At 45.4% G+C, this 23,579-nt stretch overlaps 1 protein-coding gene across 2 annotated transcripts in view; it reads right to left on the bottom strand.

Moving 5' to 3' along the window:
- The window catches only part of ATP6V1G3 (ATPase H+ transporting V1 subunit G3), a 31,946-nt gene extending 13,192 nt beyond the window's left edge, over window positions 1–18,754 (bottom strand). Inside the window, exons 1-2 of one of the 2 annotated variants that reach the window (XM_081194555.1) lie at window positions 18,681–18,754; window positions 6,701–6,817 (exon numbers count right to left, since the gene is read on the bottom strand). In XM_081194555.1, coding sequence (XP_081050681.1) covers window positions 6,701–6,782 — 82 coding nt within the window. In that variant the 5' untranslated portion in view covers window positions 6,783–6,817; window positions 18,681–18,754. Of the gene's footprint in view, window positions 1–6,700; window positions 7,049–18,680 lie in introns of those variants that run through there. The other variant, XM_081194554.1, reaches the window with a different exon arrangement.
- Window positions 18,755–23,579: the final 4,825 nt, after the last annotated feature.

The raw sequence follows: 23,579 nt of genomic DNA, 5'->3' as shown, positions 1-23,579 counted from the left end.
TCCCCTGTATCCAGAGGAAAGCCACCCTGTTAACCGAGCCCAGCTCACTGAAATCACCTCACACATAATGCTGTTTCTTGTCTACAAGCATCTTACGAGAAATGGCGGGCTTTCATTTCTGTATCTGTTCCACTGGTGTAACTCTGTCAGTTTCTGGGCGAATATCAGGAGGGTGGAAACACTGTAAGAAAGATCAGACTCAGACCCTAACAAAGCAACGTTTGATGAATGCTTAGTTTTTAGACTCCAGGCAATTGCTCACCCCACCCTGTTTTTCTCTGGCTTGCCATGCCACATTGGATCGCATGAGGTTGCAGCACACATGTGAAGCTGTATCGGAAGTGACACGTAGCAATGTAACTCCTCTGGGCATGGCACAGCAATGAAGATGAGGCTTGGAAAAACTAGTCTTGTCCGTGGTTTTGTGACTTGAGACGACTCTGGATGGAACTGACTGATCCAGTGGTAAATTATCCGCTCGGTGGGCAGCGCAGTCCCATGTCAGAACCTGCCTCTCCGTGAGTGGATTTAAGCTGCGGGGAACACCAAACGAAAGGAAAACCTTTTGAGGCCTTGAGTCGATTTACGGGCATTTGTCTTGCTGACTCTGCTTATTGCAGGATTCAAAGAGAGATCAAGTGTGATTATACAAAGCTTCGCCAGTGCAGAAACAATCTGGCGAGGAACCATGTGGATTTATTGAATATCGTTTCAACTTCTGGGGTGCGCCTACCCCATGATATTTAATTGCAGTTGCCAGACTCTATATGTTAGGGTGATCTCTCGGATTATGTACAGATGGGCACAAACTATTTTAAAGAGTTATTCCCCCCTCCCCCCCTGCAAAGAGCCCGAAGTGCATGTTTTCCCAGGGTTAACATTCATTGAATATGACTGAGCTTCTATGTGTTCAGCAACTGCGTCGAAGCCTCCAGCAGCCGCTGGCCTGGAAGTTGGGCTGACTCACTGCAAATGCTTCATGATGCCTGAAATCAAATATTTTGATTCAGGCTCATGCTCTCTATCAAACCTCGATATGAGGGTGGTGTGTTCTTATTGGACATAGACGTTTTGCTACGTGGTAATGCGGCATAACACAAACTGGCTGCTGTGGGGCCATGGCAAGCTGTAGAATTGGAGAGAATATGCTATCCTTTCACTTGAGATTTAAAAGCTTATGGTTTCAGAGAAGGAAGTAAGATAACCCGAGTCACACCAAGGAATGGGAACAGAAGACGGTGGATGTGAACATTATCATGACATAAAGCTATTCATCATTCATACAATCAGTGGAAACACTCCTCAGACTTAATATAGGAGACAAATTTTCAGAGTGCATTTCAATAGAAGAGGCACTATTATGGGCAGTGGCATAGCATATGTTGGCAGCACCCGGGGCAAGGCAAGGATTGCATCCCCTAACCTCCTTGGGGGCATTTGCTGTGCCCCTGTGGTGGTTGCTCCTCATGGAGGTCACCTGCTGGTCGCCTCATTTGCCCACTCAGCTTGGTGAGCTCCCAGTGAGAGCAGCAGCTGCCGCGCCTTAGCTGGCCTAGTGGCATCCCAGCAGTGCTGGAGCCACAGAAGGCTTGGGATGAGTCCTGGTTCTGCTTGGTGGGCATCCTTTCTCTGTGAGGAGAAGAAGGCGCTGCCACAGCCTCAAAGGCCTGGCCCAGGAGCAGCTCGCATCTTTGGAAGGCAGCCATCACTTGGCCTCGGTGAGGGAATCCATCATGGGAGCACTGGGTTGCGCCCCCTCAGCATCTGCCCCAGGGCCACGGCACCCCTTTCCCCACGCTACACCACTGATTATGGGAAATGCCTTCTGCACACGATGCAAAGATTCATGGTTTGCCGAAAGAGACAAGTGCTTTATGTGCTATAACATCACATCTAATCTAGGCCTTAAGTCTTTTGACCATTTCTATGGGGCCTCACTATGTGACCTCTTAAAACACTTCAAAAATATTAAGAGAAATAAGTCATTTCGACATTGTCTAATAAACTACTGAAGCAGCGCTGGGCACTCTCAGCTGTAGTCTCATGACATTGCTTCCGTTTTTAACCCTGCAAAATCAAAAAAGGTGTGCTTGACGCACGGTGTGTATATTACGAAGTTCTGGATGTCATGCTAGCATGGCAGGCTCTAAGGTTTCCCACACGGCCATTGGTCCAGTCACACCAGCGACCTGCTGTTTCTTATTTCACTGAATTTGGACACTGTGAGTAAATTGGCAGCGGCACTGCAGCGTTGTGGATGGATTCAACCACTGTCTCTCTCTGGCTTGGGCTGTGTTACACCTGATTGCGTCTCATGACAGGACCTAGATCTAAACCTGCTGTTTTACACAAGGCAAAGCGAAAATTAATGAAAGGTTTGGATCACATTAACCTTTTCTTTTACGCACTAAGCGGCACAAACAAGGGCCTGTTGTTTGGTCACTCAAGGACACAGCTGACATCAAGGGTCGGGATATAGCAGACGTTTGATTCATACCAGATGTGTAGATCTCATCACACAAGAGGTGGTGGCAGAGATATGAATTTAGGTTCAGTGCCTTCTGAGCTTTAATATGGCAATAGGTGAAAGTGAGTAGGCTGAATGCCGGATAATGATTGCTCTATATATTACAATCATGCAAAAAATAATAATCATGTAATCAATACATTTCTAACAACAGAATAGTTTTCTTCCAGGGTTCCTCCCTAGGTGCACACAGAGGGTAGAATATTTTGCCCTACAGGAATAAGTTCACACATGTACTCCCATCACGAGTGTCAGGATAAAAGGTAAAGGGACCCCTGACCATTAGGTCCAGTTGTGGCCGACTCTAGGGTTGCGGCACTCATCTTGCTTTATTGGCTGAGGGAGCCGGCGTATAGCTTCCGGGTCACGTGGCCAGCATGACTAAGCTGCTTCTGGCGAACCAGAGCAGTGCACAGAAACGCCGTTTACCTTCCCGCCGGAGTGGTACCTATTAATCTACTTGCACTTCGTGCTTTTGAACTGCTAGGTTGGCAGGAGCAGGGACCAAACAACGGGAGCTCACCCCGTTGCGGGGATTTGAACCGCTGACCTTCTGGTCACCAAGCCCTAGGCTCTGTGGTTTAATCCACAGTGCCACCCGCATCCCCTGGTGTCAGGGTAGAAACCCAGTAATAAGGTATAGCTGTCCCCCATCACATAAACCCACATTGTGGGAAGGGACTGCTACCCCATTAGTTGGAAGCGTGTGTGTGAATTAAGCACCCATGTATGTGGGACAATGCAAGCTTGCCTTTCCCACCCAATCATAGTTTCAGCTAACGTGTTGAATGGGTGAGAAAAATCCCTTAGCAACGTTGCACAGGAGTTGCCTCACTTAATCCTATGCTGCTGGCAATAGGGTGGCTTCCTTTGGGCTGATCGTTGTCCTCTCTTCCTGCTAAGCATTGATTGGATGGGAAGGGCCTATATGACCAGTCCTATCGCTATGGTGGAGGTTTCTGAATATTACTGCAATAGTGTGGGACAAAGCTATGCGGAAGCGTGGAAGCTTCATGCGTACACTGTTTGCACACATTATCTGGGAGTGCATATCACAATGTATTGCTTTACCGCATTACTAGGAGAAAGATGGAGAAGAACTAAAACAGCAGGATCTCTGAATGCTCAATCTAGTAAGGAAGACCCACAAGCAGAAGAGGGTTTCATAACATATATCTAATGTGGATGCAATCTGGGGGCTGCAGCGTTGTCAGTTTGTGCATAAAATTTGAGGAAAAGCTTCATTTGGCTCAACAAATCCCCTCTTCGGATCTGTGGACATAAAATCAAAAGATATCTCCAGGTGTGTTCTCCAGATGTGATCTAAACTCACCTTCAAGCTTGCATTGATAGCTATGCCAGCAACATGGATGGTGGCTGAAGCCTCTAAGCCTTTCTCCTTCCTACTGGCCCCAATGATCACCAAGTACCTCTGCCTCCACACGTTGATCACTATTGCCTTCTCCTTTTCATCCTCCATGGGGCAGAAGCACACACCACTAGGTGCATGAAGACTGACCCAGTTAGAGAAGATAACAGCACTAGTGGGTAGGGAGGAGGCGGTGCTACTGAACAACAGAACCAGCGGGGAAAGGTTCACTGGATATCCTAGTGCTTTGGTTTGATGGAAGGTATGAGCCATCTGGGAGCTGACTACACAATGACAGGCCAGCTGGGATGTCCCACTGGCCTGTGCACAAGGTCTGTTGGCTTACTCACAGTGCAACCCAAATTAGATAAGGGAAGGATGTCAAGGAGATGAGTAACTACATAACCTTGAGAGGGCATCTGACCGCAGCCCTGTATGGGGGAGCTTTTAAGGTTTAATGTTTTATTATGTTTTTATATAACTTGGAAGCTGCGCAGAGTGGCTGGGGCAACCCAGTCAGATGGGGAGGGTACAAATAGTAAGTTGTTATTATTACTATGACTTGGCCACCCTGGCCTGTTGGTATTACATATTTAGCATGGTGTTCATATCCCAACTTTCCTCCAATCTACTGCGCTTAGCCGAACAGCAAGATCATAAGCCTTTAAAAGAGGCTTCAGAAATACCTTTTCTTGCCTCCTTCCAGAAACAGAAAAGCAGCAATCGGTGAAGCATGTAAAAACTCAACACACAACAATCTCTTTGCAAGAAAATGAAGGTCATGTTTTCCAGTTTAACATGTCAGGCCCGTCTCTGTTCAGAAAGGGCAAGCTCAATGTTTTGCTTGACAACTGAATCCGGCACCGACAAGGGCGGACTGCAACTGGCTGGAACAGATTACCTGGGAACTGGTGCTTTCTGAAGTAAGGGTTTATGGAGGTGGGTGCCATCGGTCTGCAGGTTACTAATTAAAAGCCCAGCACGCAAAGAGGAAGCAATTCTGGATTGTACACACTCCGCAGGCCACAATGCAACATAAAACCTCTGGGGCTGTATAAGCAGTTCCGAAACCATCTCGCCCGTTCGGGTGACTGGTCTGCAGCTCATCTGGTTAATCCAACTGAGTCAACCGTACCAACTGCAGTGGAGATGGCCAACCCGTGCGACACTGTTCTGAACTGCAGGTCCAGAGGAGGGCTTGTGAGAGTGGTTGGGTGCAGGGATACCAAAGGAGGAGGTCCAAAACACCAGGGTGATCAGTTCTAGTGCCTTATGAAGGAAAGGTGTAGACTTATAGCAAATCAGCCTGTCAGGTCTCCCAGGCTTTACTGACGTAGGATGGATGCAGCAGCAAGAAGATGGCTTATCTGCACCCAAGCAAACATTCATGCATTCTTTATACACAAAGCAGCATACGCCACTTTGGCCTGGATTCCCCATCTCTCCGCCTGACCAGGTGAGGGCATAGGTGGCAAATACCCAAATCTTACAGATAGTTCCCCTTTCTGGACTCAGAGCTCAACACCAAAGCAAGCCAATTATCAAAGCAAGTGAATACAAATATACATGAGCTCGTTGCTATAACAGCTACCAATTAATTGTGGGGTTTTCTTGACTACCAAGATGGCGTCCGCAGTGCTTCCAGAAGAGTTTGCCTTTGGTCCAATGCAGACACCCAGCCCCGTGTTGTTGGACTACAACCCCCATCATCGCTGACCATTCTGGTTGAGGAAGATGGGACTTGGAAGTCCAGCCAAGGCCGCAAGTGAGTTACAGTCAACTACAGTAGTACTTAATGGAAGTGAATGAAGGGAGCAGGAGCATAGCTCTGAATGGGTTAAAAAAAGCCACACCACACACAAAAAACACTGAAAGCATGGACTTGAAGCCAATTTCATTGGTTGAAAGCCCAGCTTTAGATACATCCCAAGACAGTAAGGAGAAAGAGTTTAAGAGCGAAATGGAAGAGGAAGTTAAAACGCTGAGTAAAGATGAACTAGCGCCAGAATTCCTATGCTTATTCTACAGAAGTTGCTGCAAAACAAAAAGGCATATGATTTTATATTTATGATTTCATACTCCTCATAAGTGAAGGAAAATGTACTAGCTACTGTAATACAGGGAATCTGGAGAAAGAAGCAAGATGTCAAGATTTTAACCACATTTGGGTGGGAATGTAAAGTAGCAAAACAATTCTGTATTAATGTGATCAATGCAACTGAGGGCAATTGGAAAAGCCCACAGTTTTGTTCTTGGGTGGATTGGAACAACAACAACAACATTTATATGCCACCCATGTGACTGGGTTACCCCAGTCACTCTGGGCGGCTTCCAACAAATTAAAACCCACACGGGTTAATTTTGGGTTAATATTGATCCAATATAAAAATAAACATGGGAAATATGTTAGTTACAGTGCAAATATTAGTGGCCATTAGTTGGACAAAAATAACTCATCATTTGAGGACTAGAAATAAAAATCTGTGGACTGTTGGTATAAGTTTATTTGCTACTGGAATGAGAAAACAAATGATCAGAATGATATCAAATATGTGTTGGAAGTAATCTGCAGGAATAATATGACGAGGAGATAACTTCACTTATAACAATACTACAAATTTAGTTACTCACTTGGTATAATTTATGTTAAACAGATAGATTTGTTATGCCTTTCTGTCTATGCCTCTTTATGTGTAAATGAATTATTTAAAGCTAAAAAAATTTACATATAATAATAATTCCTGTGCTTTTTCCATCGACATTCACCAAAGAAATGCAGTCAGCCCAGGGGCTGCACCACTTACTTTTTTTGGCTTCCTCAAGCTTGTCCTTGGCACGTTTTTCAGCCTGCAAAAGCTGTTGGATTCCCTGAGACTGGCTCGTCATTCTGACTCCTTGATTTCAGAAATGCTGTGTGGTGACTGGGAAAGAGGAAGGGGGCTTTATGCTTTGTCTTGTTGTGTCAACATTAAGAGGATTCACTTTGCCCTGCCCAAGCCTGCTGAAGCGAGATTCATACTCTGGGAGGTGGCTGTAAGGGAGGCGCACAGACCAGTTCTCTTTTCCTCTGGTTTATACAGGATCACTGAAATGTTTTGAAAATCTGGTGCCTGTGTTTGTCCATAATATTTGTGGACCTTCTTTTTTTTTAAGAGCAAAAGTAATTAGAGTACCAGCAGATCCCAGGACACTTCCAGACCATTGCTATTTTCGAGTGGGAAATTAACACACCAGCAAATTCTGGTAATACAAGTACAGTCGGTTCCTTGATCCTTGATTGTGCAATGAACCCGCTTCCCCAAGAGATCAGACTTTTTTTTTTTTTTTGCAATAAGGTGAAACCACTGGAAAGCACAGGATGACATTAACATGACACAATATCACATAAGCTCTGCAAAAACATATCAGGATGAATGCTCAGGAAACACTGATTGTCTAGAAGCACCCTTAGATTTTAACAAATTCAACGCCCATCAGCATTATCCTATATTTGCTGCATGTGTTGAATCTATCTTTCTGTGCCAGAACCGGTGGCAACATGCCAAGCACTGCTACTATCTAGACTTTGTGCCATCCAGATGTTGTGCTGGCAGGGGCAGATGATGGGACTTGTAGCGCAAAACATCTGAAGAGCACCCCACTGAGGAAGGCTGACCGAAACCCTGCCTAAAGTAGGATTTATGTAAAAGATGTGAAATGCCAACACCTACAAAGTGATTCCTGGGATGTGGGGGTTACAAAATATGCCCTGTGGTGGCATAATTGCCCGTCACATATTTCAGGCTATCCGAAGTCACATTCCCCCCCCCCCCCCCGAGGTTCAGAGACAACAAATAAATGAAAATATATATACTCAGGACAAGGGGCTTGAATTGGCTGGGGAGCCGGGGGGGGGGCAAAGAGCAAGGCCTGGACTCAATACCTGAGGTTCCTCACCCGTGAATTAGGTAAAGGTAAAGGGACCCCTGACCATTAGGTCCAATTGTGGCCGACTCTGGGGTTGCAGCGCTCATCTTGCTTTATTGGCCGAAGAACCCGGCGTATAGCTTCCGGGTAATGTGGCCAGCATGACTAAGCTGCTTCTGGCGAACCAGAGCAGCGCACAGAAATGCCGTTTAGCTTCCCGCCGGAGTGGTACCTATTTATCTACTTGCAGTTTGACGTGCTTTCGAACTGCTAGGTTGACAGGAGCTGGGACCGAGCAACGGGAGCTCACCCCGTCGCGGGGATTCGAACCACTGACCTTCTGATCATCAAGTCCTAGGCTCTGTGGTTTAACCCACAGCACCACCCATGTCCCTTACCCGTGAATTACATCATTATAAAACACTGTAAGAGAAGAAGGACAAGTCGGACACTTAACATCGCCTCATGGGTGAGCCATGCATGTGGCGCCTCTAGGTGAGAACACATGCTCCTCAGCAGCAAGACCTTTTGCCAAGAGACCAAGAACACCACTGCAAAGCTGTCAAGCAAGGCCGGAGCCTCCCTCAGTGGTCTGGATCCTGTGACTCTCACAGATGCGAGAGAGCACACAGAAGCCTCTATTTTTGGAGGACTTACTGTCACATTTCTTTAAAAAAAATAAAAAATGACCGCATTTTATGATAGAAAAAGGGGAAGTGCAGGCCAGCTGGAGAAAATGGTTTATACAGCAGAATGCGGCCCTCCCAGTTACCTCCCTTGGGGATGAAAATGTAAAAGAGAAAATGAAAGCCTAAAACGGGAGAACAACCACTTTGCATATTTCCCCAGTCAATTGCTGACCAGTACCACCCAGGGATTCAGCCTGACCCCCTCAAGGAATTCCCATGTAACCAGAACTCCAGATCACAAGGGCAGGTTGCTCTTACTATGCCCCACAGCCATTTCCTGACCACACACAAGTGAAGCACCAAGAGCTCTTTAACTAATTCCCATCCGGCATGTCTGAAAAGTGGCAGATACTTTACCAGGGCTTATGCACCTCAGATGTCAAGTCCAGGGAGAGGCAGGCTAAATGGAAGTGAGCCTTCCACTCTGAAAGCACCACAGCCTTATTGGGTCTTAAGTAATTTGCAGGTGTGCTGCATTAGCAAGTTCATAAATTGGCAGTCGTTAGTGGAGGCGGCCTTTGTTCCAAATACAGATGCAATGCTTCAGACTTCATACAACGATGAAAGGGTCAAAACAGCAGGATGCCAAAGAGCCTAGCTGGGGGGAGGGCATTTGTATGTGCTTTCTTTTTGATTTGAGTGCAAGTTATCAAAGCCAAAGGAAAAAGGTTGTGCAAACACCTGCATGTGTGTGTGTGTGTTTGTGTGTGTTTAATGCTATCAAAACGAGGCCAACCATCGCTATTGTTTTAACAAAGAGAACTTCTTCAAACAGATAAAGGTATGAACCTCAGAAATGCAAAAGTCTCGAAGTTTCACATCGACTAAGGCTGCTTTTCTGCAACACCGGACTCCTACTGCGTCCTGTTTCTCCTCCTATTCGCAGAGGCTTTTTCTCACTTTAACTTCTAACCACATCCTGTTTGATTCTTGGAACAAAAATTCTTTTGTGTTTCTTAGCATGGGGCCGAGCACCACTGAGGCCTTTATAGTCTGTTCTCTCACAGAATCTGGGTGGTGGAAGGGAAACATAGACACCGTAGATTGCGGCGACCACAAGGGAGCAACACGCTACTCCACCCTCTCCCCTTCAGGTCAGTCCTAAGGAAGCCTAGCAGTACAACAGTGTCCTACAATGCCGCCACGGTCGCAGGAAGGTTGCAGAGGGGAGGCCTGCATTCCTTGCCAGTCCCACAACAGTGGGAACATCACTGTTGATAGGAACTGTGAGCTGTGAATGCCACCTGTGAGCTGTGAATGCCACCACCATGGCAAGAGGCCTGGAAGACTTAGGGCAATGAACTGAAGAGCAGGATAGGCTATCATAAGGACATTGCCAGGAGGTGCAAGGCTTGGGATTTGATAGCATGCCTTGAAAAATGCCCCAGTCCCTGTGTGTTTCAAATATGAATGCACTTGCAGATCGGAACACAGTTGCACTGGTTTGTTGTTGCAAAACAGGGTTTCAGGTTTCCAGACTTCCTTCTCTGGAATGTGCAAGGCATTTCCTTATCATCCTTACCCTTACAGTGGTGCGACGAAATCATTTTCTTGGATGCTTCGCAAAGAACGTCGGTGGATGAAAGCCCACCTCCTAGGAAACGGGACTTTTAGAACGCCTTGCATTTGCCTCCAACTCAGGATTCGATCAGAGCTGGAGATGAAGTGTTAGCTTTGTCACTGTAGGAATCTCCCTACTTCCCTCTTTCACATGAGCTACACGTGGCGCCCCCCTGAGCGCCACGGAATTATTCACGTAAAGGTGACTTCTAAACTCGATTATTGGAAGGTGCTGTGTGTGAAGCTTCATCTGAAGATCGTCTGAAAGCTTTAATTGGTTCAAAATATAGCAACAAGGATGCTAATGGGCATGGATTATACTGTATGCTTAGCAGGTCCAGCATCAGTACCCATAATAGTAGTACAGTGGTACCTGGGGTTACATACGCTTCAGGTTACAGACTCCGCTAACCCAGAAATAGTACCTTGGGTTAAGAACTTTGCTTTAGGATCAGAACAGAAATTGTGCTCCGGCGGTGCAGCGGCAGCGGGAGGCCCCATTAGCTAAAGTGGTGCTTCAGGTTAAGAACAGTTTCAGGTTAAGAATGGACCTCTGGAACGAATTAAGTACTTAACCCGAGGTACCACTGTAGTAGTAGTAATAGTAATATTAATAATAATATTAATAATAATATAATATTTATACCTGCCCATCTGGCTGGATTTCCCCAACCACTCTGGGCAGCTCCCAACAGAATATTATAAACACGATAAAACATCAAACATAAAAGACTTCCCTAAACACGGCTGCCTTCAGGTGTCTTCTAAAAGTCAGATAGTTGTTTATTTCCTTGACATCTTCCTCAGGTGTGTGGGCAGGGCAGGGGGGGGGCATTGAAAGAGGGAATAGATGCCTCTGCCTTATGAGCGACCTGTAAATTCCAATTATTGCCAGAAAGAGACTTTGCTAATTGCTTTCATTTTGAATTTCCATTTGAGTATGATACCTTTGAGGATTTCTGGGGTCATTTGCAGAAGGGCCATTTCTAACCTAATTAGACCGCAAGTGCTTCCCCCATTACCATCCTAAATCTACAAGCATGGACAGTTCTCCCTAGTTGGTAGCAGAGATATGGGTATATTTTACATTCTCGTGCTTTCCTTGACAAAACCAGTACAGTCATACCTCGGGTTACAGACGCTTCAGGTTGCCTTTTTTTGGGTTACGGACCGCCGAAACCCAGAAGTACTGGAATGGGTTACTTCCAGATTTCGGCGGTCGCGCATGCGCAGAAGCGCTAAATCGCAACCCGTGCATGTGCAGACGCGCTGCTGTGGGTTGTGAACGCTGCAGGTTGTGAACGTGCATCCCACATGGATCACATTCGCAACCCGAGCGTCCACTGTATAAGGACAGCTGAAACTCTCAGGAGGATCCAGTCGTAATCTGGTGAACCGGGTTTGCATCCCTGCTCCTCCACATGCAGCTGCTGGGTGACCCTGGGCTAGTCACACTTCTCTGAAGTCTCTCAGCCTCACTCACCTCACAGAGTGTTTGTTGTGGGGGAGGAAGGGAAAGGAGATTGTTAGCCGCTTTGAGACTCCTTCGGGTAGTGATAAAGCGGGATATTAAATCCAAACTCCTCCTCTTCTTCTTCTTCCTTCACACAAGCACAATAACAGTTCAGTGCGGAGCTAAGAGACATGATGCCCTCCAGATTTTGTGGGACTACAGCGCCCCTCATCCTTGGTCGTAGGCCATGCAAGCTGATGGAGTCTAACAATATCTGAAGGGCACTGGATTGACTGACCTTGGCGTTTGTGTCTCTGCCTTACAGTGCTTTATGTACACACAAAGCAGATATAACTACATCTCTCTCTCTCTGTTCCTGCGTCACAGTGATATCAGCCTAGTTAAGGTACTTCCATAGCTTGATATGCTGAAATCAGGGGTAAAAATTGCTCTGCTCTTTTGGGTAGACTCTAGATCTGTGAGGGGCATACAATAAGATTGTTGTAAGATTGTAAGATTGTTGAGGTGGGACCGACAGTATCCTAAATGTGAGAGGCACGATAAGGCTGAATCTGATTTTGCAGCTCCCAGCATAGGGAGAACAGCAGTTTGTGCAACGAAATTGAAATTTCAGCGCTGCCTTTTTATTCTTACTAAATGAAATTCACTTGCAGCAGGGTTTGCCCACCAGATGGTGACTTTAACAAACAACCAGCATATCATTGGCCTTGTGGGACCTTACTGCCATTTAATATAAAAGTTGATAGTTACAGTATAATAATAAAAAAAGTTTCAATAGACAGAAAGGCTGTGCTTGGCAAAAACTGCAGAGTTTCCAAGAAAGTGTGTGTGTGTTTGTTTGTCTCTCTGTGTGTAGATGTTATTGCAAAATGACCTGTAATAAGTATTGCAAAAAGAGAAACCAAACAAACAGCTGAACATTGAGGGCAGACTCCAGAACATCATAAGCTTGGGAAGTGGGGATTGGTGGTTGAAGCTACTGAAGCAGTGAGGAAGGATAGCTCAAGGGGGGAAAAATAGCACAGGAGGAGGAAAGGAAAATAAATATCATTTCCCTGTAGGCAGGGGTAAAGGTAAAGGGACCCCTGACCGTTAGGTCCAGTCACGGACGACTCTGGAGTTGCGGCGCTCATCTCGCTTTACTGGCCGAGGGAGCTGGCATACAGCTTCCAGGTCATGTGGCCAGCATGACTAAGTCACTTCTGGTGAACCAGAGCAGCCCACGGAAACACTGTTTTTTTCTTTTTAAATTCAAAATTATAACAAGACATATTATCCAAAAACATATCATCCTTGTTTTCCCCCCATTTTTCCTCCCTCCCCCCTCCCACACAAAACCCACCCACCCCCACCCCACCCCACCCCCGACTTCCCTCAGTTCCAGTCTTTGGTTTCTCTTAGAATGCTGTTTTCTGCATGTTACAAAGTTGTATAGATCCTCAAACTATTTAGCTGATTATTATCAATAAAAAGTTTGTGAATCTTTATTCAAAACCTGCCAAGGAGTCCAGTTCGCTTTGTTGCGTCTCCAGATACTTTGTAAAGGGTTCACATTCATCCTTAAAGACACAGTTATCCTTGTCCCGTAGCTTATATGTCAGTTTTGCCAGTTCTGCATAGTCCATCAATTTTTCTTGCCATGATTCTTTAGTTGGGGTTTCTTCAGTCTTCCATGCTGGTGCTACCAGAACTCTCGCGGCCGTTGTTGCATACATGAAGATGTTTTTCAACTTTTTTGGCAGGTCTTTCCCTACAATCCCCAACAAAAATGCCTCAGGTGCGGTACCTATTCATCTACTTGCACTGGTATACTTTTGAACTGCTAGGTTGGCAGGAGCTGGGACAGAGCAACGGGAACTCACCCCGTCGCGGGGATTTGAACCACCGACCTTCTGATTGGCAAGCCCTAGGCTCTGTGGCTTAACCCACAACACTAAAGTGATGAGTAGGTGGAGGCTCATCCTGGATAATCATTTGGGCAACACTTCTACTTACCTGTATGTTCAGTGGGCAGAAGAGAAACCTCCTCACCAGCAGAGTAACGCTGGCATCACTCTGTGGGCAGAAGCCAGTGGGAGGCTGGCAGGGCTGGGCAGACAGACACCCACCCAGCCTGGCATAAAGGGAGTTTGGATTGCTCGGCCTCCAATTTAGCCCTACTAAAATGTAGGGCTAATTAAAAATTTTCCTCAGAATGCATCATTTGTGGGTGATGAAATTTGCCAAATATTCTCCAGGGAGAGGATTGACATTTTTTAACAGTTCGGGAGGAACTCAGAAAAGAGAATTTTTGAACATTGGTTAGGAAACTATTTTTGCTTGCTTTCGTAGTGGATGAAACTATTTTTTTAGTTCTTATTAGCGAATGAAGGAAACATTGGGCTAAGGAAAGGAGAACTGGAAGGAGTAACGATCAATTGCATTGCTTTCTTATTAAATTAATTTTAAGGAATATTAAAACTGGATCCACAGTTACACCCAAAATTCACAGGTGGTGAAATTGGGGGGGGGGTCCGCTTCATGGTGCTCAGTAATTAATGCAATTCATCATATATGGGACTGCCTTTTAAGATGGTTCAGAAACTGTACCTGGTACACATATCTTAGGAGAAATGTGTATATGACCCTTTTGTGCATCCTTTCAAAATAATAATAATAATGCTGCAATCTGATAGGAAAAACTGACAAGAAGAGAACTGTAGCAGGAACATCCTGATTCTACCCAGACTCCACCCACTCCTCTGAGTCCAGTGCCACCTAGTGACTAACTGGCTTAATGACACTATCCACATATGTGTCACCCATGAATCTTTTGTCTGTGCTGCATAACCATTTTGGAACATCATTAGTATTTGCATTGCTCTGCCTTAGCAGTCAAAGGTAGCAGCAATCATGGATATTAAATCTTTTCTCATACAGGGCATGACAGGTGATAATGGAAGTCTCACAAAGGGAAATGGGTTGCTTTGAAAAGCTCAAAAGATTACATCTATATTTAAAGGAAGCTTTGTGCTTATGACAAAGTAACTCCTCATAAAAAAAGACTGCACAATGGTAGCACTTGAAATTTCTGCAAAATTAAACGAAACCCCATTGACTCTTCTCCATGGCAAGTCTTCAAATGGAAGATCTTTCAATTACATGCATTTGCCCTGAAGGGAACCTTACTCTTTAACTTTGATGATGATATTCTTCCCTCTTCCAAGTCTTGACTCCTAATGCAGGTAGTTGTAAACCTGCCTTAAATAATATTTTAGAATGAGCTAACAGGATAACTCGCCAATCTCAGGTTTTCTGAAGTAATTAGGGTTGTTGGAGAATTCCAATAAAAACAGAAATGGAAGCAGAAACTGCCAATGTTAGCCTATTCATCCCACGTCCAGAAGAGAAGTCAATCCAGCAAATATAAGTGGTATTCACTGTTGTTGTTGCTTTCAGTCTGCAAATGATACTTCCTTGATTAAATTCTCCCCCTGTTTGCACTGCATCTCCCTTGCATTGAAATAAATGGCGTGGAATAACACGCTTACAATGTAATTATGTAAACTCTGTAGTGCTGCCACAGTCAACAGCAAGACGAATAGCATTGTGTTTGGCAGAAGACAAACTGCAGCAGAACAGAAACAAGGCTGATTGGGATTATCACAGGGTGTGGAGGAAAATGGTGCCCTATTATATCCCAAGAAGCGATGCATTTGCCAAACAGTCCCAATTTTCAGAAGTATAATTTTTGCTTGTGCTCTCTATGTTTTTCCTATTCAAGAAAGACTCTCTTTTACAAATGTAATGCTAAACTCCTTTTAACAATTCCTTGAAGCAACACACTCCAGCTCTTGGAATTACTCGGGAGAATCCTGCAGCCTAGAATAGTTTTCTTCCAGGACCAGCCCAAGACATTTTGTTTCCCGAGGTAAACGACAGGATTCAATGTACAGAACAGGGCCGGCCCTACAATGAGGCAGAGTAAGGCAGCTGCCTCAGGTGGCAGGTGCTGAGGGACAGGGAGAGGACAGAGCTGCGAGCGCCACATTGGCCTGCCCTGTACCCCCTATGCTAGTTGGCTGCCCTCAAGTGCAGTGGGAGAGACTTTCCTTTCACCGTTATCAGAGTAAGATTCAACTGGCAATCCACTTGGCTTCTGTGTGTGCCTTGGGGAAGGTTACCATCTCGTCCTTTGCCTCAGGCAGCAAAATGTCTTGAGCCAACCCTGGTACAGATAGCTGCAATAGCTGTCAACTGGAGCAGCTATTGAATCTGACTTCAGCACTGCCGACGGGACAGCATCCTCCACCATATGTGATAGCGAAGACTAGCTTAGTGAGTGCAGGGCCTGCCATGTGGCGTATACAGCTGTTCTCCAACTCAGGAAATGCCTCTGGACTTGAAGAGGAATGTCTACGATTGCTTCCCAATATTCCACAACATCTGCTGCTTGAAATGGGTGCCCGATTCTGCCTAATGAGAGGGACGGGCCTGTACATAGTCGTAGAAGGACTGAAGGACAGCATATGTCTAAATTTATAACTAGTATCTTGTAAACTTTGGCTCGACCTTGCGTTTGGCACTGCCTAGCAAAGTGCTCAGCCCAGCCCAGCTTCATGCAGCCTTACAGTTTAGGGGAGTTAGAACAATAAAACAATGAGATAAAACAATAAATTAAAACAACAAAGTAAAGCACTAAAAGGAGTTAAGAAATAAATTGGGAGAGAGGATAAAAACAAATGCTAAGTGTTATGTACTGAAGTTCTCACCCTGGGCCAGCAGGGGGATACTGTAGATAGTTCAGGACCACATATGCAAATAAGGGATCGAAAGTGACATTCAGTCATTGGATAGTAAAGAAAGTTGTTACAGTTACGTTGTACTGGAGCTCTATATAAGCAGGCTGGCTGAACCTTTCAGTTCAGTTCTGTTCTGAGCTGTTTGAATAATCGCTGTGTTGTCTGATATGTTCACCCACAACTTAACACTAAGGTTAGAGAGCAGAAACTTGCCTTAGAGTTGGCCTTAGAGCTCAAAACCCTGCTTCAAGCATTCAGCAGCCATCTTGGATCCTCAATGTAACCACAATGTAAGCACATATGTCTAAATGTAGCTACCATGCCTGAGGACTGGTTCACCACTTGACTGCAGGTTCCAGTGGCAACTTTGCACATGTAAACAAGCTGTTGCAGGTCAAGCACCATGAGAAGGGTCTGACGCTTCGCATCCTCCCTGTCACAATGCTTTTCAATGGAGTAATCCCACACATTCAACCATGAGCAGTCAAGTGCTGTTAGGCACTCAAGCAATATGATAACCAAGTGAAGTTAGAAGCATTCTAAAAAACCGGGGTCCAGATGTGACCTTCATAGTGCATTAATGGGAAATGGTATAGTGTGGTCCGCTGAATAATGAATTGGGAAGACACAAGTTCAGATTTCACCTCCGCTGTGGACACACAAGGGGGCCTTAGGCAAACAGCTTTCAGTCTCAGTCCTTGACACTCAGCTGTAATTTGAGGGATAAAACTGACTGCATTATAGAATTGCTGTGTGGCAGAGCTGGCCAAACTTTTTGGGCAAAAGTGTGAGAATGTGCCATAGAGCCAGCATCCCCTCCAACATTCTTCAGATGAAAATAGGGAAATTTCTCAGTCCCCCCAACTCACCCTCCCTGACCCTTCCATTTTTTTGTCATCCCCACCATAGAGCAGAAGAAAGGTGAGTGGTGCCACAACTACACCAATGGGACACAGCACACATGACCTCCACCGTGTAGTGTGGTGGTTAAGAGCGGTAGACTTGTAATCTGGGGAACCGGGTTCGCGTCCCCGCTCCTCCACATTCAGCTGCTGGGTGACCTTGGGCTAGTCACACTTCTCTGAAGTCTCTCAGCCCCACTCACCTCACAGAGTGTTTGTTGTGGGGGAGGAAGGGAAAAGGAGAATGTTAGCCGCTTTGAGACTCCTTCGGGTAGTGATAAAGCAGGATATCAAATCCAAACTCCTCCTCCTCCTCTTCTTCTTCTTCAGAAAACTCCTTAATCCTGATTTTATTTTAATCATTGGTAGATTTACAAAAATAAAAACACCCTAATAAATAAATTTTAGAAAGGGGCAAGATTAGACATGGATGCACAAAGCATTTTTATTTTTAATCAAGACTCCTTGTGATGTGTTCCGCTCCCCCTTTTCCCCACCCAGGGCGGCCCTGCCCTTCACCTGCCCCTCAGAGCTGAATTCAATAAACGTGGCATTTTGCTCCCCCCACCAGTATAAAATTCTTGTTAAATTATTTCAAGTTGAGTATAGACTTGATTGTATGCACGACACTGCAAACGGTTCACTGGAAGACATCCCTCATCACCACCAAACAAAATTTAAAGCTGTGGCTTTAATATAAAACTTTGGATGCATTTGTTCTGACTTGTCCCCCCTCCCCCCCCCCCCCCGTGAAATGTTCTTTATTCACTCCTTAGAGGCAGTTTCACATCAGGGAAGAGACCCCCGATTTGTCCGTTATGCCGTCAGTTTGTGAGCGTGTGTTGCTGGCGGTTGGGGTTGCTGATAGTATTCTGAGCTCCCTGCTGAGCCCTGGAACAATGACTTCAAAGCCTCTCTTCCACCTCTCCCCTGTTCTCTTTCTAAAACATCCTCAGGCATAAAATGAGAAACATAAAAATAGCGAACAGCGCCGTCGTCCACAAGTATTGTGGGATAAATAAAGATTTTGTTGCTTTAAAACAAAACCAAAAAAAGCGCGCACACAAAAAAGAATCCAAGCAAAATTGTGCATCTTTTGAAGTCGGGAGCCAAGCTCCCATTGATTTCAACAGGAACAGAATTTTGTCTGTGCAGCGCTCATCTTTGTGAACTGCTTAAACAGAGCTACCTGTTCATCCGCTTCTTTTATCTCTTCCCCACCACCACCCCACTCCTCCTGGAGTTACTATTTTAAATGTGCTCAAAAAGCAGATAACAAAACACACCATGGGCAGAAGCCACAAAGAGCTAACGCCTCGTGATTGTGCCAAAAGATAGAGTGTCACTACTACGATTGAAATCAAAGGAGCTAATCTTTGTTATTTGTTTGAATCAGCATGCTTGAAATGTCCCCTTTCTCTTTCCTCTCCTTTCTTTTATAATCGGGGAAAAAGAAATTTATGGCTACTCACGGCTGCTTGAATCAGCAGAGGTGCACATCATTCATGCTCCTTTGTCTCTGACGCAGATATGAGGGTGGCTGGTCTGTCACTGATTTGATTCCACCAGGTTTCTTCAACCTGGTGTCCTCTAGATGTTTTGGATCCCAACTTCCATCAGTTCCAGCCAGCCAGCACAAGACATGATAGGAGTCATAGTTCAACAACACCTGGAAGGCAACACGTTGGGGAAAGTCAGAGCTCAGGGTGCCTTAAATATGGATCTCAGGTTCAATCCCTTTCAGAGAGATTACAGGACCCAACCTGCTTAGTTTCAGCAGTGGAACTGCATCATGGACCTGTAGGCTATTCTTTGGTTTGCTTGCACACACGCTGCAACTCTCAGCTTCTAATCCTGTCCCAGAAGGCCCTGTCCCAGAGAGCCAGTGTGGTGTAGTGGTTAAGAGCGGTAGACTCGTAATCTGGTGAACCAGGTTCGCGTCTCCGCTCCTCCACATGCAGTTGTTGGGACCTTGGGCTAGTCACACTTCTTTGAAGTCTCTCAGCCCCACTCACCTCACAGAGTGTTTGTTATGGGGGAGGAAGGGAAAGGAGAATGTTAGCCGCTTTGAGACTCCTTCGGGTAGTGATAAAACGGGATATCAAATCCAAACTCCTCCTCCTCCTCCCTCCTTCATTGTTGAAGTCTCCTGCTTCTATCAACTCCCATCTCATCCTTTCTGCTGACTGCTCCTCAGTGTCCCACCACCAGGCTCCAGACGTCATCTTCTGAGCCCTCCTTGGGAGGCAAGCTCCCACCAATCTTCTTCATCCAGCCAGTTGAAGCCCTTTAGTCAGGCAAAACACTCAAGGAGGGAGCAAAGTGGGGCTGGTGAGGTTGTGTGGCCTAGGGAAGTTCCAAGAGCCGTATAGGGAGGCCTGGAGAGTCTTACTTGGCCACTGGACCTAAAGAACCCCATCCCTGATGTATTTGAAGGTGTTGGGGGATGTCATCCATGGATACGGCGTGAGGGGACTTCAGGATGGAGATGACATGCAGCTGTAATACTTCATATGTGACGCACTTTGAAAGTCTGACATATGCTGTATAAATTCCGCTGCTGCTTCTATGTTAAATTGTAGCCAGTCGGTCAGAGTAGACCTGTTGATATTAATGGACATAACTACCTTAGGTCCATTCATTTCCGTGGGCCTACTCTGACTAGAACTCACTTGGTTATCTCTCTTAGGGTGTAATCCTAACCCTACTTACCTGGGAATATGCCCTCGTGAATTCAGTGGAACTTACTTCTGAGTGGATATGGTTTGTTTGGATTGCGATCTTGGGGTTGCATCCAGCATTAGTCATGCTCAGGGGAAACCTATGAAACTCTGAGTAGAATTGAGTTGGATAAAACCCATGTTTATTAACAGGCAAATAGTTTCCTGCTCCTCTGGGCATATTTGGCTTCTTTTAACATCCTCTCACTCTTAATTAGCACTGTGTAAGACTGATATTGATATTTTGACTTGGCTTTTTTCATGGCTGTGCTGCTCTTATATTTTTAGTTCTTACGAGTTTATTTCAGCTTTCCCTACAACTAAGTGAATCTGAGAGCCATTGTTATTAGGATCTTTTTAAAACAACAACAACAACAACAAGACTGCCACACTATGCTGTTTATTGTGGTATTTAGATGTATTCTTGCCTTTTTAAAATTCTTAAAAAAAAATTATTGAACAGTGCCCCCAAAACCGTGTTATAGGGTGGTTAACAAATATAATAATTAAATAAATAAGGAACTGTTTCAGCACCTGGCAGGATTCTCAAGATTCTCATGAGGTGTTTATGAGTTTTGGAGCCAGACTTACATACACCACCATCAATAACTTATTCTTATTTAAAACAATATACAGGAGGACAATTCTCCTTGTCACACCTTGAGGAGCCACAGGGCAGTTGCTCTGACAGGAAGGGTGTTTCTTTAACAAAAGTGCAAATTTGGCTCCATGATGTCTGACAATTTTAAACGAAGGTGTTGGTAGCCAGGAGCCCTTCAATGTATCTTTTGTTTTCCCAACAGAGCCGGAGAGAAACAATTTAAGAATGGGTAATTCACAGACCTGATTTTATCGTAAATCAGTTAAGATGGAGCTCTGCTCCCAGGCACTGGTAAGGCTCGGCCAACAGTTGTTTATTCATATATTTGTTCAAGCCACTGTTTAACGGCTTGCTTGTGATTGAACCCAGTTTCCACAGACTATAATAATGCTGAACCTCCAGTTATCAAAGAGGCACTGACTTTCCTTGTCTGAGCTACTACCAGACAAGTCAGGTTTCATTTGCCTCAGCCAAACGCTGTAACGGAAGTATCAATATCAGTACCTCGTGGCTCTTTAAAGAAAACCAGAAAACACACCGGCAAGAGATGCAGGCCCTCTTCTCATGCCTTGGCCCCAGGAGCAAGAAAGACAATTGTAAACAAAAGACTAGTTTGGTAATTCTGTTTGTATGATTTCCCTTGAATGCTGCTAGGCACTGGGAAAGTTCTGTTGAGCTGCCCATAGGCTGTTGGTCCAAAAAGCTTTGAAAGGCAGCAGTAGCTACAGAAGCTTACCTATGAGATCCATGTGGTCAAAGGATAAGCAAAATTGTATGTTGCCTGCTGGGATGACTTTATTTCTAATATCCACAAAAGGAATTATGCTGGTGCTGTGGGTTAAACCACAGAGCCTAGGACTTGCCAATCAGAAGGTCGGCGGTTCGAATCCCCACAACGGGGTGAGCTCCTGTTGCTCAGTCCCTGCTCCTGCCAACCTAGCAGTTCAAAAGCACGTCAAAGTGCAAGTGGATAAATAGGTACCACTCTGGTGGGAAGGTCAACGGCGTTTCCGTGCGCTGCTCTGGTTCACCAGAAGCGGCTTAGTCATGCTCGCCACATGACACGGAAGCTGTACGCCGGCTCCCTCGGCCAATAAAGCGAGGTGAGCGCCGCAACCCCAGAGTCGGCCACGACTGGACCTAATGGTCAGGGGTCCCTTTGGAAGGATTAACTGGGGACAGGGCCATAGGGTTTGGGTCGACATGAAGGGGGATGCTTGTAAGATCAGCATTAGCATTAGAGCTGGTGATGGACTGGAAAAGGTGTTTTCCCATTGTCTCGGTAACAAGCAAACATGCAATTATTTTGTTGTTGGATGGTTCATTGGTCTAAAACAGGGATAGGAAACCCTACAGCAGAGGCAGTTTTACGGTAGCACAATCGGTTCGGCCGTGCTGCAGGGGGCACCATAACAACGCTATAGAACAATGCTGTGAGAGGTGTGGGCACCATATTTTAATGTCTCACAAGGTGCCACTGAAATTTGAGAGCTCAGTGTCTGCCACTGCCCCCAGAGCTGTCTATATGGCCCTTGGAACTGTCTGCAGGACACACATCCCTCCCCGTCAAACCCATCATCAACCCTGCTTTGCCCTGTCCTTGCCTGGCTGGAATGTGAACTCTAACAATGCTTCTTGCATTGTGACTCTGTCCACCATCAGCTCCAAAAGGTTCCTTGAAGGAAATGCATTGCTTGAGCTGAAACGGTTTCCCCACCCCTGGTCTAAGCTGCTTGAGGTTTTGCACTGACAAGTTTCTTAAGCAAACTATGTTTCAAAAAGCAATCCTATGAATATCAATATCAATATCAAAGTAATGCCATTTTTGTTGGAAGTACAACAACAGGGATCTTTCCTATCTTTACCCAAGGGCTAATTCTGTTTACAGTTGGTCAACCAACCAAGAGAGAGGTGTCGGTAGATACATAGGTAGGTAGGTGTAGGTGTTGCCAAGCAACCAGCCAGAATTGTATAATCCTTGACTTGAGTTCTGATTGGTTGCTAGTTCTGAGGGAATTTCCCCTCTGTATGTGATGCCGAATATCTTTCTGTTATGAACAAGGCCTGAACGACTAAGACAACACCTCCCTGCTTATTATACTGTGTACTGCTTTTGTTCAGTTCACCCAGCGAAGTATTCTAAGTTTCTTTTTTCTGTGGACTCCATTTGTGTGATTTAAGTGACTTTGATAACAATTTTGCTGCTGCAAAGGTTAAAGGGGACGTTCGCCTCACCCTGCTTTTCTCACCCTCTTACAAGTGTTTGCCACTGCCAGCAAATATTTTCTCCCTGCTGAAGAACCAGTATTCGTACCCCAAGTAACAGAGACAGAAAATTGATGTTGTGCATCTTTTGAAGTTATAGCACCGTTAGACAAGTAGAAACAGGAAACATAGTGAGATATGCAAATAGTGCTTCCTGATGCTTGTGGGTAGGAACCAATGGGAATGATGATGCATCTCAGATTTAAGCAGACATCCCTTAGCTTACTCATAAGCAGGAAGAGGTTTTGTGGGGTTTTTTTTTTTGTAATAATACTCACCAGCAGGGTCAGCCCAGGATAATTTGACACTTGAGGCAAACCACAGAATGGTGCCCCACTCCCCACCAGTGAAGAAGGGCGAGTGAAGATCTACATCAGGAACAAGGGGCGGAAAAGATCTATATCAGAATCTGCTGCCCCTGAGGACCTTGCTGCCCAAGGCAGTTGCCTCGATTTCCTCATGGGTGGGCCAGCCCTGTTCACCAGTATAAAGTACTGGCACTTATTTATCTTTTGCTGCTCATGGCAGCCATTTTGTGCTGGCACTCTTACCGATATACGAGTGCCGGCGCCTCATCTTTTACCAAGAAAATAAAATAAAAAAGCACCCCTCCAAGTGCCCAAATTCTGAAAGAGGTCACTCAGGAGTAAAGACCAAACTAAATGCTCCCAGTGCAGCCAACTCCAAACTAGGCATTGCTCAGTTCCAATCCACATCAACAAAAATAGTAGAGGATGTGTGTGTTAGTTGGTGGCTGGGATGATTAACTCCTTATCGCAGGAGTT

Source organism: Podarcis bocagei (assembly GCF_964188305.1).
Source record: "Podarcis bocagei genome assembly, chromosome: 5".
NCBI lineage: Eukaryota > Metazoa > Chordata > Lepidosauria > Squamata > Lacertidae > Podarcis > Podarcis bocagei.
Note: the sequence above shows the minus strand (reverse complement) of the source record. Positions and strands in the feature narration are given on the sequence as shown.